The 17,370-nt window shown below is 34.3% G+C and overlaps 2 protein-coding genes across 2 annotated transcripts; both read right to left on the reverse strand.

The window, feature by feature from the left end:
- Positions 1–11,159, reverse strand: LOC149775513 (uncharacterized). Its single transcript, XM_089943491.1, has 5 exons — positions 11,025–11,159; positions 9,354–9,426; positions 7,030–7,301; positions 2,559–3,568; positions 1–1,787 (listed from the first exon to the last, which is right to left on the reverse strand). Exons 1-5 carry the CDS (start codon positions 11,157–11,159, stop codon positions 827–829), a joined length of 2,451 nt encoding a protein of 816 aa, XP_089799617.1. The 3' UTR covers positions 1–826.
- Positions 6,987–14,533, reverse strand: LOC149775514 (uncharacterized). The gene is made up of 3 exons (XM_089943781.1): positions 14,220–14,533; positions 9,233–13,448; positions 6,987–7,301 (listed from the first exon to the last, which is right to left on the reverse strand). Exons 1-2 carry the CDS (start codon positions 14,417–14,419, stop codon positions 12,539–12,541), a joined length of 1,110 nt encoding a protein of 369 aa, XP_089799907.1. The 5' UTR covers positions 14,420–14,533; the 3' UTR covers positions 6,987–7,301; positions 9,233–12,538.
- Positions 14,534–17,370: the final 2,837 nt, after the last annotated feature.

Consider the following 17,370-nt stretch of genomic DNA (forward strand, 5'->3'; position numbering starts at 1 on the left):
TTGTATATGAATTTTGTTTATTTTGTTCATATTTAAAACACAGGAATTTCAACATTGTGTGAAAATAACAGTACAAAAATAGGCACATTTTGGACACAGAGAATGTGCATCAGGGCTAGTGGTACTGGAGTTGGGAATATCATTGTTTTTAAAGTCACTTGCCCTAAATTTGTGTCTGAAAACAAATTCTTTGTGTAATGCAGATTGATATTTTTCTAGTCTAGCATACAATATAGTGTACTTTATATACAAAATTACATAAAAATGAAGTTTCTTATTTACCTGATTATTACAACATGGGTATAACCTGATTATATTTAACATAAGAAACATTTCCTGCTGACAAAGGAAGACACAAATTCACGGGGTAAAGTTAAATAGCATTTCATGATTTCAAAATAAATTTCACAAGATACAAAACAGTATATACAAAAATAAAACTTCACTAACATGCCAGGTGAAAAAACATCTTACTTCAAGATAATAGATGAATAAGAAAAATTCACAAAACAATAATGCTAACTCACTCAATCTCTTCTGGTGCTGATTGTCCATAAGTGCAAAAAAGAACAACACATGAATCCAAACCAGTCACATCACATGAGTGAAAAAGAGAAGTTTTGTTTGGAACTATATACACACCAAAACTGAAATTTGTATTTGTCTCCTGGAAATCATTATATTTTTTCACTAAAAGAACTTTAAGTAACTCTTATGGGAGTCAAAGGATAATTTTTATTTGGAACTATATAGACACTAAAAAAAAATTTGTATTTATCTCCTGGAAATCATTATATTTTGTCATCAAAACAATCTGATATAACTGTTACGGGATTCGTGTATATATAACTTCATCATTTTGCATCCGTTCATTCAGCTGGTGGAACTCCACTGGAGTTAATTCTAAACCTAACCTCGTGAGCAACTTATCAAGACCACACCACAGATAAAATCCAAGAGAGTAATTCACAATTAATGAACCAGTCCTAATATTCATATCTCCACCTTGGATCATAGCAACAGTTTCTATAGTATTGTCTTCTGTTTCTGAGCAAATGATGGCCCCGCTGTCACCTGGTAATGCAAAGGTCCCATAACTGTCATCATCAACTGGTGGAGGCTCAACAAAAACATATAGGTACTTCTTATCATTCAAACTTAAAGTATCAAAAAGTTCTCTGCTATAGTCTCCTGTATGCAAAAGTCCATGTGTAAGATTTGATTTTGCTCCCCATTTGTAAACTTCATGGCATTCTCTCAATGAGTAATCAAAAGGTTGAATCATAACATTTGACCCAGATTCTCCATCTGATGTTTTGAAATAAGGATTGCAACTGGGTCTTTGGTCCTCATTAACCTTTACAGCCATGATATCAGCACAATCCACTGTCGGACATGACAACTTTGCTGGAACCTGCATGTTTACAGATCTTCCTATAATTATTGGTCCAATTTGTTGTCCACCGATCTCAACATAGACATCAGCATCATCTGGAACAACATGAGCACATGTAAGACAATACAAGTGCCCATCTGTATCAGTCACAAACCCGCCAAGGGTACCGCGTTTATTGAGCACGGGGCAATGCAAGGTCGAACCAATGGAATAGAATAGTTCAGGTTTCTTTGTGATGATGCCAATCTTGTAGCTTTGCCCATATTTGTGTTTTGCAATAACATTATCGATCTGTTTCAGAACTTCTTTCTTCTTCTTTTCAGAGGAATATGTTGTGCAATGGACCTGAAGCTCTCCACAAACCATGGCCACTCCTACAAAGCCCTCAATCCTGATAAAGAAACATAACAATGTAACTGTTTCCAATGTAATTGTTCCAAACAAAAATGTAATCGGGATTTATTTAAATGGATCAAATGTAAATACATATCAAACATAATTCATAAATAATTTCATCTTTTAAACTTATTGGCAAATCATTACAGTGCCTTACTAAATCAGTAAAAACATTATATGTGCCTCCAAAACATGGAACCTTGAACAAATATTGTGCTGATTGGATTCTTACATGTAGAAACTGAAGTTTCACAAATTTGCTGAAAAGGTGACAGATATTTTTGTACTGCAAAAAAGCTCATCTAATCAGGATAAATCTCTCAAAACAATCTAACTTGTCTCCTGTTCCATGCTCTAATTAGAAAGATCTTTCGAATGCTCATGAGATGCCTTCTGAGTAGGCTAGCACGAAGCATTATTTCGGTACATAATTAATATTTACGTATGTACACTGACTTGATATACATTTCTCTATGGATGTATTCTGATCTCTGACTCCATACCTCCCACCCACCTGGTACTAAAAACTGTACACCTCTCACCGAATTCCATCACATGAGCAACCAATGTACCAAGTTTCATGAATTTGTGCCCTAATGGATGCATCAACAGATGGTGCCAGCACAATATTTTGTATGCTCTGTTGACAAGTGTGGCAATTAATATCCCTGAATCTTTCAAAAAGAAAATGAACATGGGAATAATAAATGGACTTATTTGATATGTTGTGAAAAATTCCTGAAGTGCAAAAGCTAATATTAGTCACCTTATCAGATCATCCTTCAGTCCTGCAATAAGACTATCGCTTGAAGACAGCTGGTAAGTTATGTAGTTTGAGGCAACTGTCTGCTTCAGGGTGCTCTCTATCTCATACTTAAGCTTGTGCTGTATGGCCAGATTTCTATCAGTTGGCATCACTCTCTTTTCTAACTCTTCATGAACTCGGTATGCAATTTTCATCATCATTCCAGTGTCTGCAATTTTCTTCAGTTTATATAAAAATGACTTGCAGTGAGTTGCAGAGAAAAGGCCACAAAATGTTTTTCTATCTGGTTCATTTTGCAAATCTCTGCATTCATAATTTTGAAAGCCTTCAGAAAGTTTAGGAAGCAATATTTCCTTTATGCAATTGCCTATGGTGTTACTGCATTCTTTAAATATCATCCCTTCTAATATTTCAAGAATATGATATTCTTTGATTCCATAGATTTTTGCCAGGACATCAACCATAAGGCATTGCAGAGCTCGTGCAAAATTTTCCAGTAGTGTTTCTGCCATATTGCTGTGGTCTAGTTTTCCTTCCTGAAAGAATAATTTACCAAGAAGCACATCCAAAATATATCCCTGAATGCTTGAGAAAGACTTCTTTAAGAAAGTCTGAGAGAATCTATCTTTTAGGGATTCCTCAATAGCTACTGGACCCTGAAAGCTTTCCTCAAAATTCTTCTTGTATTTGTGGGTATTTGATTCAATTAGTTCTCTCATATCCAGCAAAGGCTGAATCACCTTCCATTCTAGATGGCACTGGATCATTTTAGGCAGCTCTCCTTTGGATGATATCAAATCTTGTACTGTAGATGACTTGAAACTGACTCTTTCTCCTTGACAGTCTTCTTCAACAGTGTCATGGAAAGCATCTCTCATGGCCTTCTCAAAGTTCTTAATGGAAGAATCCTCTCTTTGAAGTGAAGGATCCAACCCAACCAGTAACAGAAAGTCATTGAAGGATGAAAAGCCAAGTGACTCTATATCTTGCTGGATTTTCTGGGACAATTCCTATGTTAAGAAAAAATATTAGTCATTAAGCAGAGATCTAAATTTGTAAGGCTGCATAATTCTAGGACATCAGGTTTCTAGTCCTACTCATGTATGCTTGAAACTTTATGAGCAAGAACCAATACTCAGGATCAAAATCTGAAAGCTCTGACATCTGACATTTTGTTTCTGAGACCAAAGATAAAATCTGAGATCTTGCAACATTTTATTCACCTGTGTTAGATTGTTAACTTTTGCTGTCTTAGATGTAGTCCCAACATAATATCTGATTTGGGTGTTTTCAGTATGAAAGTGTAACATAACTGCTGCATGCTCTTATACACATCACATACTCTCCTACTGTAGTTTCTACACATTCCCAATAAGGATTTGGTGCGTGCATTTAAGTTTCTTTCCACTATCATTAATACCACTTCATTTATCAGGACTGGACAGACTCACTTCTGATGAAATTACCATTATGCTGATGATGTGACTAGGTACTGTCTCAGATTTGTTATTTTGACAACAAGAACACGGGACAGGGAAGAAGACTATAATAAAATGGTTCTTTAAATCCTAGACTATACTGTACATTGAATAAAAAGGTTTTCAGAAAAGTCTCCATCACATAAGGGATTCTGATTCCTGACATATGACACATGTCTAGGCAACATGGGTGGGCATGCCATTTAAACTGCACTATGTTCTGAATTAACTTTAAAAATGAAAACTAACTTGCATCTGAAATTATAATTGCCAGACTGGTTATAATAAGAAAAAGAGGTCTAATAAGCATGATATCACTGGCCTGTATGCCATTTGTCTAATGACCAAATGCAAGAAAGGTTAACTAAGAAATCTTGCTAAATATGATGCTGTCTGTTGAGATTTCTTCCAGTACAGCTGATTGCATATGGTATGAAAAAACTGTTTCAAGGTTCTCTGTATTTCATACTCTCATCTATAATTATGGCCATTCAGCATCATTTGTTCCATATGGTCAGGACCCTACACCATGGCCCATTATCTCAAAATTTGTCACATTTTTTAGCAGTTTAATTTAGATACAGCTGCCTAAATGTTCATCTACTTTTAATAAAGGTGGCCATATTTAATGGTGGAATAGCAGCAAAATTGCAGAAATATGAAAGGTTGGACATATTCGTCAAATCTGGCCAAATTCACTAAAGCATTTGTTAAAAGAAGTTAGTTTTTCTATTTTAAGTAACAGTAGTCATACTTCATCATAGATTGGCACCACTGATACAAACTTAAAAGCCCTCAAGGCCATAACGGTGAAATTTGGTTAGATTCTGATGAGTGTTTCTGAGAAGAAATCATTTAAAGGATTTACCATTGCTAACACTAATGGCCATGTATGATGGCAAATCAGCATTATCTGTGTACAATTTTCCAGGCATCACTGTCCTGGGGCCAAAAGGTATATTTGATTCTGGTAATCCAACCTGCACAATTTTATCACAGCCCTAACCCTGTAACAGTTTACCGTATATGGAACAAAAACAAAATCAGTACTGACCATGCCCATCTTTTACAGCTGAACTGGTAACTTCAGCATATAAACTGTGATGCTGACATATCAAAACTTAAAGAGAAAAAAATAAAAACATAACAATAGTAATGCCCTCCTCCACTGTTGTTTTATTACTGGATTACAAATATATAGCATTATTTTGTCCTACTACTGTCAATTCTGGTCAAATTCTGCAGAACAGTTTCTGAGAACTTGTTTGACATTTTTATAATCTTTGTATTGGCATCGATATTTCCTGGTAGATTTGCACCTTTTATAGAACCCTCTAAATGTTGAATAAATTCTGCTGTCCAGCATCTGAAATTTTTTAATGCTTTTCTATCTTAAGTAATGGAAGTCACACACACATATACACATTATTGCAGGCCTGGATGCTTTCTATGAAATTTGATCAAATTCCATTGATGATCAGTTTTTGAGAAGAAGGCTACTGAAGGTTTTCAATTATTAGCAGCAGTCACTATAGTTGATGATGGATTGGTATCATTTGCATAACTCTGATACCCCTCTACATCATAATGCTTTTTATCAAATTTGGTCAAATTCTATAAGTGCAGTGCATGAAAAGAAGCCACTTAAAGGTATATATATTTGTTTTCTGGATTGCATCATTTATAAAAATCTAAGCTTCATGCTTGGATGATTTCATCACATCTGATTAAATTCTCTTGAGCAGTTTTTGAGAAGAATTTGTTTACAGGCTTTCTATTTTTAGTCATGATGGCCATACTGGATGACAGTGGGGCAATGAATAAAGGACCCTAGCATAAACACAGATTGTTCTTGCTAGTTGAGCTAAAATGGGAAATTATTCAGAAAAAGGTCAAAAATGTTTAACAGTGAGGAATATTAATTGCTGAGCATTTTGTGGCTCTGTTATGTTATAGCAAATCTATTTTCAAATCTCTTTGTTCAGTGTTAAATGTTTCCTCTGTATGTGTCAAATGTGCATCTTTGGAGGATAATGTAACTTTTCCAATTAAAATTTGCAAACGCATATTGTACTCTATTTTCACATTAAGCCTGTTTAAGATTAATATTAACTTCCTCTTTCTGTTTAATACTGACTGGAAAATGCCTCTTTGGAATTGATATGGATCCAAGAAACAAGTTTGTATTGCTTCCTGGGTACCCCTATTTAAAGTTTTGTGAATGATGACATTTCTGTCAAATACAAAAAGTTGTGTATGGGGGAGTAAGTCCAAGTATTCCACAGTAGGATAATGTTTCATTGTGTTTCCATAGAAGAACCATGGTTTGTTAGGTCTACAAATATGTGATCTAGAGCAATGATTAAGTCCACCAAAATTGGTACTCCATGAAAAAAGTGAAATCAAATATTTGTCTGAATTTTCTTTGTTTCCAAACTAATTATACTAAAGAAGATGCAGTTTGTCTCAAATGGATCAAATGTTTGTATAAGGGTATAGCAGAGAGTTTTTAATATCTACTTATCACAGCAATTATGTTTTCTTGGTTAGGTTTCTTTTGCAGCATAATCAAGTTATCTCATGGCAGGGCAATTGGTATAAAGTTATATGGTACCAGGGCAGATTGGGGTAAAGTTATCTCATACCTGGGCAATTGGTGTAAAGTGACTTGTACAAGGATGCACCATGACAACTGACCCAGACATTTATGATTGTAGGATTTTAACCTGCATCCTCCATTGCAATTCCTGCATGCTAACCAATGTGCTGTTGTGACTACTGCCTCCATTAGTAGCCTTGTAGGACACATGGGAGGGCACACCCTGAAGCCCATCTTGTCTACAATATCATGAATTTTCCTTGACGGTGATTGTAAAAATAGAATGATACAAAGATTCTTCATAAATAATAATTATAAACTCATAATATTGAACCTTCAGCATGAAATTTATAATGTCTATGTGATGGTATATCATGAGATAAAAAACACTTGCCTGCAAATTGTCATTCTTGTCCACACATATTATGTAGACATGAGTCAATGGCTTTCCTTCAGCATCATCACATTTCATATACTTGTTGATCCATTCACTTCTTCTAAGCTTTGAAGGAAAACATTCATTGGGAAGATGTCTGCTGTCTCTGGCAGTAACCAAGTTACAAGATGACAGTTCATCATGAAAATTTCCAAAAATGGCAACCTTTACAGTTGGTGCATCTGCCAAATTCTTAACAGCTTGTTTTATCTGCAGAAGAGTTTCTGTCCCTGTAGGAAAAAATAACAAATGATCCCTATATAAAAGGAAACAGCACTGAATAAGAGAAAAGTAACAGTAACCCAATCTTATGTCACATATATATCCCAAAAGTGTAATATGCATTAATAGTCATCCTACCTGAGAAGAGATTGGTAATATACAATTAGAAAATAACACACACACACACACTCATATATATATATATATGCTATGCATGCATCCACATCATCAAGGGAGATAAATTCATCACATCACACATATCTAACACATTTATCTTAGCAAGAAATAAAGTTTAATGTGCATAAATACATTTGAAAAAATACACCATAACAACAATATACTTTAATTCAGTAGAAGCAAGTGGGAAGGCATTCAGTTTGAGACAAAGCATCAAAAAGCACCTGTTGATTTCTGATGTTAATGTTGCAATACCATCCTTGATACTGCTTGCATTATTAATTTTGATTTAGTAAAGTCTCTTGTTTTAATGATTCCTATCAGGCATGTTCAGTTTTGGTTCTCACTCATCAATAACATTTTAAACATTAACTAACATAATGTATATTACTTTAACACTTATTTTATTAGGCAAAACTGCAGTAGCTTACTTGGTAGAGTTTTAATCTTGTAATCTTACCATCACAGGCCAGCCTACATCAGTTGGATTAGTGTGACCTTGGGAAAAGCACTTAGATCCTACTTTCTAGGTATGGCATGGCCAATAATGTGTTAAAAGTGTGATTAAACCCAACCAAAACTACAAATTTTAATTTCAACCAGAATGCTCTGTTTTTCAAAACTATCAATGAAATCCAAACAAGCAACATAAAGAAAACCCAACTCTAGGCAGGTTGATTGCAAGGATGATGGAGTTTTTTCCCTCTAGAGAATTAAATTGCAGATGTCGTGTTTAAAGAACAATATCTGTATTTCTACTGAATAAAGTACCCAAACATCAAGGATTTGTATTTACATTTGCCTTTTATAAACACTGCTATTTGGTTAAATATTTGCTTTTAAATTTCGTTTAGTTTTTCAAGAAAAGAAATCATATTTATAGGAATGCAACAATAACTGATGGTAAACTGATATAATTTGTATAGAATTAAATGTTTTCACTGTTCCTGGGCTAAAGTTTATTTGATTCTGACAACTCAATTTTTGAAAGCTTATTTAAATGTTTATTGAATTTATATTTTACAGAAATCAAATCAATTTTACAACTACGGTCTAATTTTAAGATGTTCTTTCACATTTCAGTTCATTTCTGCTGTGGGGTTTTTGAGGAAAATTTATCTTATGGTTTTTGGTTTTGAAAAAACAGCCACATTTAAATAAAGTACATTTGTAAAAACTTGAAAGACATTGATGTCAACATGCACACTGCTAAATTTGGCTAAATGCTGTTGATGGTTATTTGAAAATATGTCAGATTAATTTTCTTCATTATTTATTGCAATCATTACTATAAATAATAAAAAAATTACTCATGGCAGCCATATTTGAATCCTGAATGGCAAAACATTTTCCTTTCAAGAATGGTTAAGGTGCAAATAGCAGTTTCTCTTGTTGACAGATCATTCACAATTAGTAGTTATAATATTAGATTATTTTACTCATATGTTTACCTAAAATAAGAACAGTAATTTTCAAGGAGTGGGACAACTGAGGACATTTAATTTATAACCAGTGGGTTGCCAATTCTTCCCTCATAGCCAACAAGCTGTTTCAATTAACCTCTAGCAGGATACAATTTCTTAGATTGACCTGATAAATTATTGGTCAGAAAAAAGTTCCTAATAAATGTTTTCTTGAGAACATAAGTGTAATGCCAATTGTCTTCAAAAACTTACTAATGAAATCAAATTATGAAAGGAAAAGTTTAGTCAATAACTGCCTAATGTTTTACAGCTAATATGTTGATACAAATGACATAAACCTTCAGTTTTGGTCAGTTTATTAAACTTCTCTAGTGTCACTTGAAACCTTGTGCTGATTCTAAGCAACTGCTTCTGGAATTTATCGAATCTTGGATAGCATTTCTTTGGCAAGTTAAATACACAGCAAAAAAATTGCTCTGTTTCCTTGGTTTCCATGGTTGTTAAAGTCTATAAAATCTGTTGCCACATCAACCTGAAAAAGATAATGTGTATCTATTGTTAAATGTACATGTGACTTGAATATATCTTCATATAGCAAATCATCGTTAGGTAAATAATTGTTATAATAAACTGTATGTTTGGGTTGTTTTTTAAGTTGCTAACTGCCTAGTGAATGATATAAATGACTCAATGAAAGGACATGTAAATCTATAGTGTTTCCTAAATTTTCTACCAATTTTCAAATTAAATACAAAAATGTTGCAATTTTTAGATGGAACATAGAGCATATACCTGTACAGGATTCTTAGTAGATACATACTCTCAGGTATTGATGCTGGAATTTGAATTTTATCCATTTCTGATGCAAAGAAATTCCAACCTATGTGTTTTTATGATGCACATTGATTTGGAATGGAACATCAGTCTTAATTACTCTTGAATTACCCTTTAATTACTCAGCATAATTTCCAACTGTGTGCACAATGTCCATAAAACATTTACTGTATAACCGAGTGCTACACATCTGTAAGACCACCATTTACACTATATTGGGTGGTATTATTGCATCGATGTTAAATCAATATTAACCAGGTCCAATAAAAAGGTTATTGATGTCATAATGATGTGTACATATTGAAATAAAAGTTAGCCTGTGTTGAGAATATCTTTGACATTTACAGTACAGATTAATTTTCTGATCAAATATCAGCTGTTGTATGTTCATCCAATTATAATCAATTAGATACAACTCAGCAATATGGTAGATTCCGAAGCCAGCTGTCTATGGTTAGTGGACAATCTCTAATGTTTTGTACTGACAATTAATTTGCTTCAATCAGCAAAATATTTAACAATTCTAGCATTTTAATTAATGTATCAGTCAGTAAGAAGTACTGAATTTTACACTCAGCGATCTGTTTCATGCTTTCAAAACTACTCAAGATTGAATAATGTGATCTAATAATTTTGCTATATTAGATGTAATTGTGAACTAATTATTAGAATTTTCCCTTACTCAGAGCAAAAATATCTTAGATATCTTAGAGTTCAAAGCTTTTGGTAATATCACATTGCCTTCATCAGCAGCTACTGTGATCACATGACTTATAATGTTCACATGATATGAAGAGACAGGTGTATATGGGTAGTAATTCAAACTGCTCATCCCTGTTTAATGTTGGGCTCTGCTGTCATATTTGAACTGCCTCTTTCACCTTCCTTTTCCACGTGTTGTCCTTAGACATGATGACATTGGTCTGATTGGGAATGATGGAATGTCCCATATTGCTACAATGTTCATATATTACAGCTGATTCTCTACTTATGTTTTGCTTAATCCTTGTTTCTAACACTGCAGATTCACCAATATACTGTACCAGCAGTCATTCTCAACACCACACCACATTTTTTTCAAATAATGTTTTGTCCTTACCAAAAAGTTGTTCTCTCAGAGAATTGCATGGTTTCTGATATAAATTATCCCGTATTGTCTGAATACTCTAGCTTAGACTTCTGATGTACCATGTATGGCATACTGATTTGGTTTTATTTAGGCCACTACTGGTTTTATTTGGTGTTTTTTTTTGTTCTCTTGAATTTTGAAAATATCAAATCTGGATAGCCAATTACATATAGTGCAGCTTTCACATGCTCTGCATCTTCAGTTTGATCTCTCATCTGTGTCATGGGAGTTAGCTTTAGTCTTGGTGCAATAAAGATCTCACTTCTGAGCTTGTAATATTTGTAGATGTTCTTGCAGCACATTCTGTCACAGTCAGCATGCCACATAACAATTAACTTTGATGTATGGGCTAGGCCTGCGATAAACCACTAGACAGCAATGGTTTAAACTTGTTTGTTTGGGGACATGATTGATTTTTGATTAGGACCCATTTGGATAGATAGAGAGGGATAGATAATGTTCACTTGGGATTTAATTAGCAGGAAATAACAAAGTAGAGACAATCTACACCACTTGCTTCACCACTGATCAGTAACCAATATCACAAATATCATTGACAAACAATTAATTTTTCTGGACAGGGCAGGTGTTATCAAAATAATATTAAACAAATATGGCCTTCTAAGGTAAGTGAATATTATGGTAGGGCAAGTGATTATGATTTTGCTGAAGATACTTGCCCTGAGCTTGGTCTGAGAAATTATTTGAGCACTGGGGCAATTGAACAATGGTTGATATCATAACCTGGAGGAAAACACTGCTTTAGGTGAAATATTTTGATAGGTAAATAAACACACAGGTCTATTGTATATGAATTTTGTTTATTTTGTTCATATTTAAAACACAGGAATTTCAACATTGTGTGAAAATAACAGTACAAAAATAGACACATTTTGGACACAGAGAATGTGCATCAGGGCTAGTGGTACTGGAGTTGGGAATATCATTGTTTTTAAAGTCACTTGCCCTAAATTTGTGTCTGAAAACAAATTCTTTGTGTAATGCAGATTGATATTTTTCTAGTCTAGCATACAATATAGTGTACTTTATATACAAAATTACATAAAAATGAAGTTTCTTATTTACCTGATTATTACAACATGGGTATAACCTGATTATATTTAACATAAGAAACATTTCCTGCTGACAAAGGAAGACACAAATTCACGGGGTAAAGTTAAATAGCATTTCATGATTTCAAAATAAATTTCACAAGATACAAAACAGTATATACAAAAATAAAACTTCACTAACATGCCAGGTGAAAAAACATCTTACTTCAAGATAATAGATGAATAAGAAAAATTCACAAAACAATAATGCTAACTCACTCAATCTCTTCTGGTGCTGATTGTCCATAAGTGCCAAGAAGAACAACACATGAATCCAAACCAGTCACATCACATGAGTGAAAAAGAGAAGTTTTGTTTGGAACTATATACACACCAAAACTGAAATTTGTATTTGTCTCCTGGAAATCATTATATTTTTTCACTAAAAGAACTTTAAGTAACTCTTAAGGGAGTCAAAGGATAATTTTTATTTGGAACTATATAGACACTAAAAAAAAATTTGTATTTATCTCCTGGAAATCATTATATTTTGTCATCAAAACAATCTGATATAACTGTTACGGGATTCGTGTATATATAACTTCATCATTTTGCATCCGTTCATTCAGCTAGTGGAACTCCACTGGAGTTAATTCTAAACCTAACCTCGTGAGCAACTTATCAAGACCACACCACAGATAAAATCCAAGAGAGTAATTCACAATTAATGAACCAGTCCTAATATTCATATCTCCACCTTGGATCATAGCAACAGTTTCTATAGTATTGTCTTCTGTTTCTGAGCAAATGATGGCCCCGCTGTCACCTGGTAATGCAAAGGTCCCATAACTGTCATCATCAACTGGTGGAGGCTCAACAAAAACATATAGGTACTTCTTATCATTCAAACTTAAAGTATCAAAAAGTTCTCTGCTATAGTCTCCTGTATGCAAAAGTCCATGTGTAAGATTTGATTTTGCTCCCCATTTGTAAACTTCATGGCATTCTCTCAATGAGTAATCAAAAGGTTGAATCATAACATTTGACCCAGATTCTCCATCTGATGTTTTGAAATAAGGATTGCAACTGGGTCTTTGGTCCTCATTAACCTTTACAGCCATGATATCAGCACAATCCACTGTCGGACATGACAACTTTGCTGGAACCTGCATGTTTACAGATCTTCCTATAATTATTGGTCCAATTTGTTGTCCACCGATCTCAACATAGACATCAGCATCATCTGGAACAACATGAGCACATGTAAGACAATACAAGTGCCCATCTGTATCAGTCACAAACCCGCCAAGGGTACCGCGTTTATTGAGCACGGGGCAATGCAAGGTCGAACCAATGGAATAGAATAGTTCAGGTTTCTTTGTGATGATGCCAATCTTGTAGCTTTGCCCATATTTGTGTTTTGCAATAACATTATCGATCTGTTTCAGAACTTCTTTCTTCTTCTTTTCAGAGGAATATGTTGTGCAATGGACCTGAAGCTCTCCACAAACCATGGCCACTCCTACAAAGCCCTCAATCCTGATAAAGAAACATAACAATGTAACTGTTTCCAATGTAATTGTTCCAAACAAAAATGTAATCGGGATTTATTTAAATGGATCAAATGTAAATACATATCAAACATAATTCATAAATAATTTCATCTTTTAAACTTATTGGCAAATCATTACAGTGCCTTACTAAATCAGTAAAAACATTATATGTGCCTCCAAAACATGGAACCTTGAACAAATATTGTGCTGATTGGATTCTTACATGTAGAAACTGAAGTTTCACAAATTTGCTGAAAAGGTGACAGATATTTTTGTACTGCAAAAAAGCTCATCTAATCAGGATAAATCTCTCAAAACAATTTAACTTGTCTCCTGTTCCATGCTCTAATTAGAAAGATCTTTCGAATGCTCATGAGATGCCTTCTAAGTAGGCTAGCACGAAGCATTATTTCGGTACATAATTAATATTTACGTATGTACACTGACTTGATATACATTTCCCTATGGGTGTATTCTAATCTCTGACTCCATACCTCCCACCCACCTGGTACTAAAAACTGTACACCTCTCACCGAATTCCATCACATGAGCAACCAATGTACCAAGTTTCATGAATTTGTGCCCTAATGGATGCATCAACAGATGGTGCCAGCACAATATTTTGTATGCTCTGTTGACAAGTGTGGCAATTAATATCCCTGAATCTTTCAAAAAGAAAATGAACATGGGAATAATAAATGGACTTATTTGATATGTTGTGAAAAATTCCTCAAGTGCAAAAGCTAATATTAGTCACCTTATCAGATCATCCTTCAGTCCTGCAATAAGACTATCGCTTGGAGACAGCTGGTAAGTTATGTAGTTTGAGACAACTGTCTGCTTCAGGATGCTCTCTATCTCATACTTAAGCTTGTGCTGTATGGCCAGATTTCTATCAGTTGGCATCACTCTCTTTTCTAACTCTTCATGAACTCGGTATGCAATTTTCATCATCATTCCAGTGTCTGCAATTTTCTGCAGTTTATATAAAAATGACTTGCAGTGAGTTGCAGAGAAAAGGCCACAAAATGTTTTTCTATCTGGTTCATTTTGCAAATCTCTGCATTCATAATTTTGAAAGCCTTCAGAAAGTTTAGGAAGCAATGTTTCCTTTATGCAATTGCATATGGTGTTACTGCATTCTTTAAATATCATCCCTTCTAATATTTCAAGAATATGATATTCTTTGATTCCATAGATTTTTGCCAGGACATCAACCATAAGGCATTGCAGAGCTCGTGCAAAATTTTCCAGTAGTGTTTCTGCCATATTGCTGTGGTCTAGTTTTCCTTCCTGAAAGAATAATTTACCAAGAAGCACATCCAAAATATATCCCTGAATGCTTGAGAAAGACTTCTTTAAGAAAGTCTGAGAGAATCTATCTTTTAGGGATTCCTCAATAGCTACTGGACCCTGAAAGCTTTCCTCAAAATTCTTCTTGTATTTGTGGGTATTTGATTCAATTAGTTCTCTCATATCCAGCAAAGGCTGAATCACCTTCCATTCTAGATGGCACTGGATCATTTTAGGCAGCTCTCCTTTGGATGATATCAAATCTTGTACTGTAGATGACTTGAAACAGACTCTTTCTCCTTGACAGTCTTCTTCAACAGTGTCATGGAAAGCATCTCTCATGGCCTTCTCAAAGTTCTTAATGGAAGAATCCTCTCTTTGAAGTGAAGGATCCAACCCAACCAGTAACAGAAAGTCATTGAAGGATGAAAACCCAAGTGACTTTATATCTTGCTGGATTTTCTGGGACAATTCCTATGTTAAGAAAAAATAGTCATTAAGCAGAGATCTAAATTTGTAAGGCCGCATAATTCTAGGACATCAGGTTTCTAGTCCTACTCATGTATGCTTGAAACTTTATGAGCAAGAACCAATACTCAGGATCAAAATCTGAAAGCTCTGACATCTGACATTTTGTTTCTGAGAACAAAGATAAAATCTGAGATCTTGCAACATTTTATTCACCTGTGTTAGATTGTTAACTTTTGCTGTCTTAGATGTAGTCCCAACATAATATCTGATTTGGGTGTTTTCAGTATGAAAGTGTAACATAACTGCTGCATGCTCTTATACACATCACATACTCTCCTACTGTAGTTTCTACACATTCCCAATAAGGATTTGGTGCGTGCATTTAAGTTTCTTTCCACCATCATTAACACCACTTCATTTATCAGGACTGGAAAGACTCACTTCTGATGAAATTACCATTATGCTGATGATGTGCCTAGGTACTGTCTCAGATTTGTTATTTTGACAACAAGAACACGGGACAGGGAAGAAGACTATAATAAAATGGTTCTTTAAATCCTAGACTATACTGTACATTGAATAAAAAGGTTTTCAGAAAAGTCTCCATCACATAAGGGATTCTGATTCCTGACATATGACACATGTCTAGGCAACATGGGTGGGCATGCCATTTAAACTGCACTATGTTCTGAATTAACTTTAAAAATGAAAACTAACTTGCATCTGAAATTATAATTGCCAGACTGGTTATAATAAGAAAAAGAGGTCTAATAAGCATGATATCACTGGTCTGTATGCCATTTGTCTAATGACCAAATGCAAGAAAGGTTAACTAAGAAATCTTGCTAAATATGATGCTGTCTGTTGAGATTTCTTCCAGTACAGCTGATTGCATATGGTATGAAAAAACTGTTTCAAGGTTCTCTGTATTTCATACTCTCATCTATAATTATGGCCATTCAGCATCATTTGTTCCATATGGTCAGGACCCTACACCATGGCCCATTATCTCAAAATTTGTCACATTTTTTAGCAGTTTAATTTAGATACAGCTGCCTAAATGTTCATCTACTTTTAATAAAGGTGGCCATATTTAATGGTGGAATAGCAGCAAAATTGCAGAAATATGAAAGGTTGGACATATTCGTCAAATCTGGCCAAATTCACTAAAGCATTTGTTAAAAGAAGTTAGTTTTTCTATTTTAAGTAACAGTAGTCATACTTCATCATAGATTGGCACCACTGATACAAACTTAAAAGCCCTCAAGGCCATAACGGTGAAATTTGGTTAGATTCTGATGAGTGTTTCTGAGAAGAAATCATTTAAAGGATTTACCATTGCTAACACTAATGGCCATGTATGATGGCAAATCAGCATTATCTGTGTACAATTTTCCGGGCATCACTGTCCTGGGGCCAAAAGGTATGTTTGATTCTGGTAATCCAACCTGCACAATTTTATCACAGCCCTAACCCTGTAACAGTTTACCGTATATGGAACAAAAACAAAATCAGTACTGACCATGCCCATCTTTTACAGCTGAACTGGTAACTTCAGCATATAAACTGTGATGCTGACATATCAAAACTTAAAGAGAAAAAAATAAAAACATAACAATAGTAATGCCCTCCTCCACTGTTGTTTTATTACTGGATTACAAATATATAGCATTATTTTGTCCTACTACTGTCAATTCTGGTCAAATTCTGCAGAACAGTTTCTGAGAACTTGTTTGACATTTTTATAATCTTTGAATTGGCATCGATATTTCCTGGTAGATTTGCACCTTTTATAGAACCCTCTAAATGTTGAATAAATTCTGCTGTCCAGCATCTGAAATTTTTTAATGCTTTTCTATCTTAAGTAATGGAAGTCACACACACATACACACATTATTGCAGGCCTGGATGCTTTCTATGAAATTTGATCAAATTCCATTGATGATCAGTTTTTGAGAAGAAGGCTACTGAAGGTTTTCAATTATTAGCAGCAGTCACTATAGTTGATGATGGATTGGTATCATTTGCATAACTCTGATACCCCTCTACATCATAATGCTTTTTATCAAATTTGGTCAAATTCTATAAGTGCAGTGCATGAAAAGAAGCCACTTAAAGGTATATATATTTGTTTTCTGGATTGC

Source organism: Sinohyriopsis cumingii, chromosome 19 (genome assembly GCF_028554795.1).
Source record: "Sinohyriopsis cumingii isolate HCF-2022 chromosome 19, ASM2855479v2, whole genome shotgun sequence".
Classification (NCBI taxonomy): domain Eukaryota; kingdom Metazoa; phylum Mollusca; class Bivalvia; order Unionida; family Unionidae; genus Sinohyriopsis; species Sinohyriopsis cumingii.

What these genes read in the sequence shown, in the direction of transcription:
- LOC149775513 (XM_089943491.1), bottom strand. Translation starts at nt 11,159, where the DNA reads ATGTGCTGCAAGAACATCTACAAATATTACAAGCTCAGAAGTGAGATC. An exon ending in ATGTGAAAGCTGCACTATAT is followed by an intron (nt 9,427 to 11,024) that starts GTAATTGGCTAT and finishes TATCTTTTTCAG; the next exon opens with GTTGATGTGGCAACAGATTT. An exon ending in CAGAGCAATTTTTTTGCTGT is followed by an intron (nt 7,302 to 9,353) that starts GTATTTAACTTG and finishes TTTTTCCTACAG; the next exon opens with GGACAGAAACTCTTCTGCAG.
- LOC149775514 (XM_089943781.1), bottom strand. Translation starts at nt 14,419, where the DNA reads ATGATGATGAAAATTGCATACCGAGTTCATGAAGAGTTAGAAAAGAGA. An exon ending in CTGAAGGATGATCTGATAAG is followed by an intron (nt 13,449 to 14,219) that starts GTGACTAATATT and finishes TTTCTTTATCAG; the next exon opens with GATTGAGGGCTTTGTAGGAG.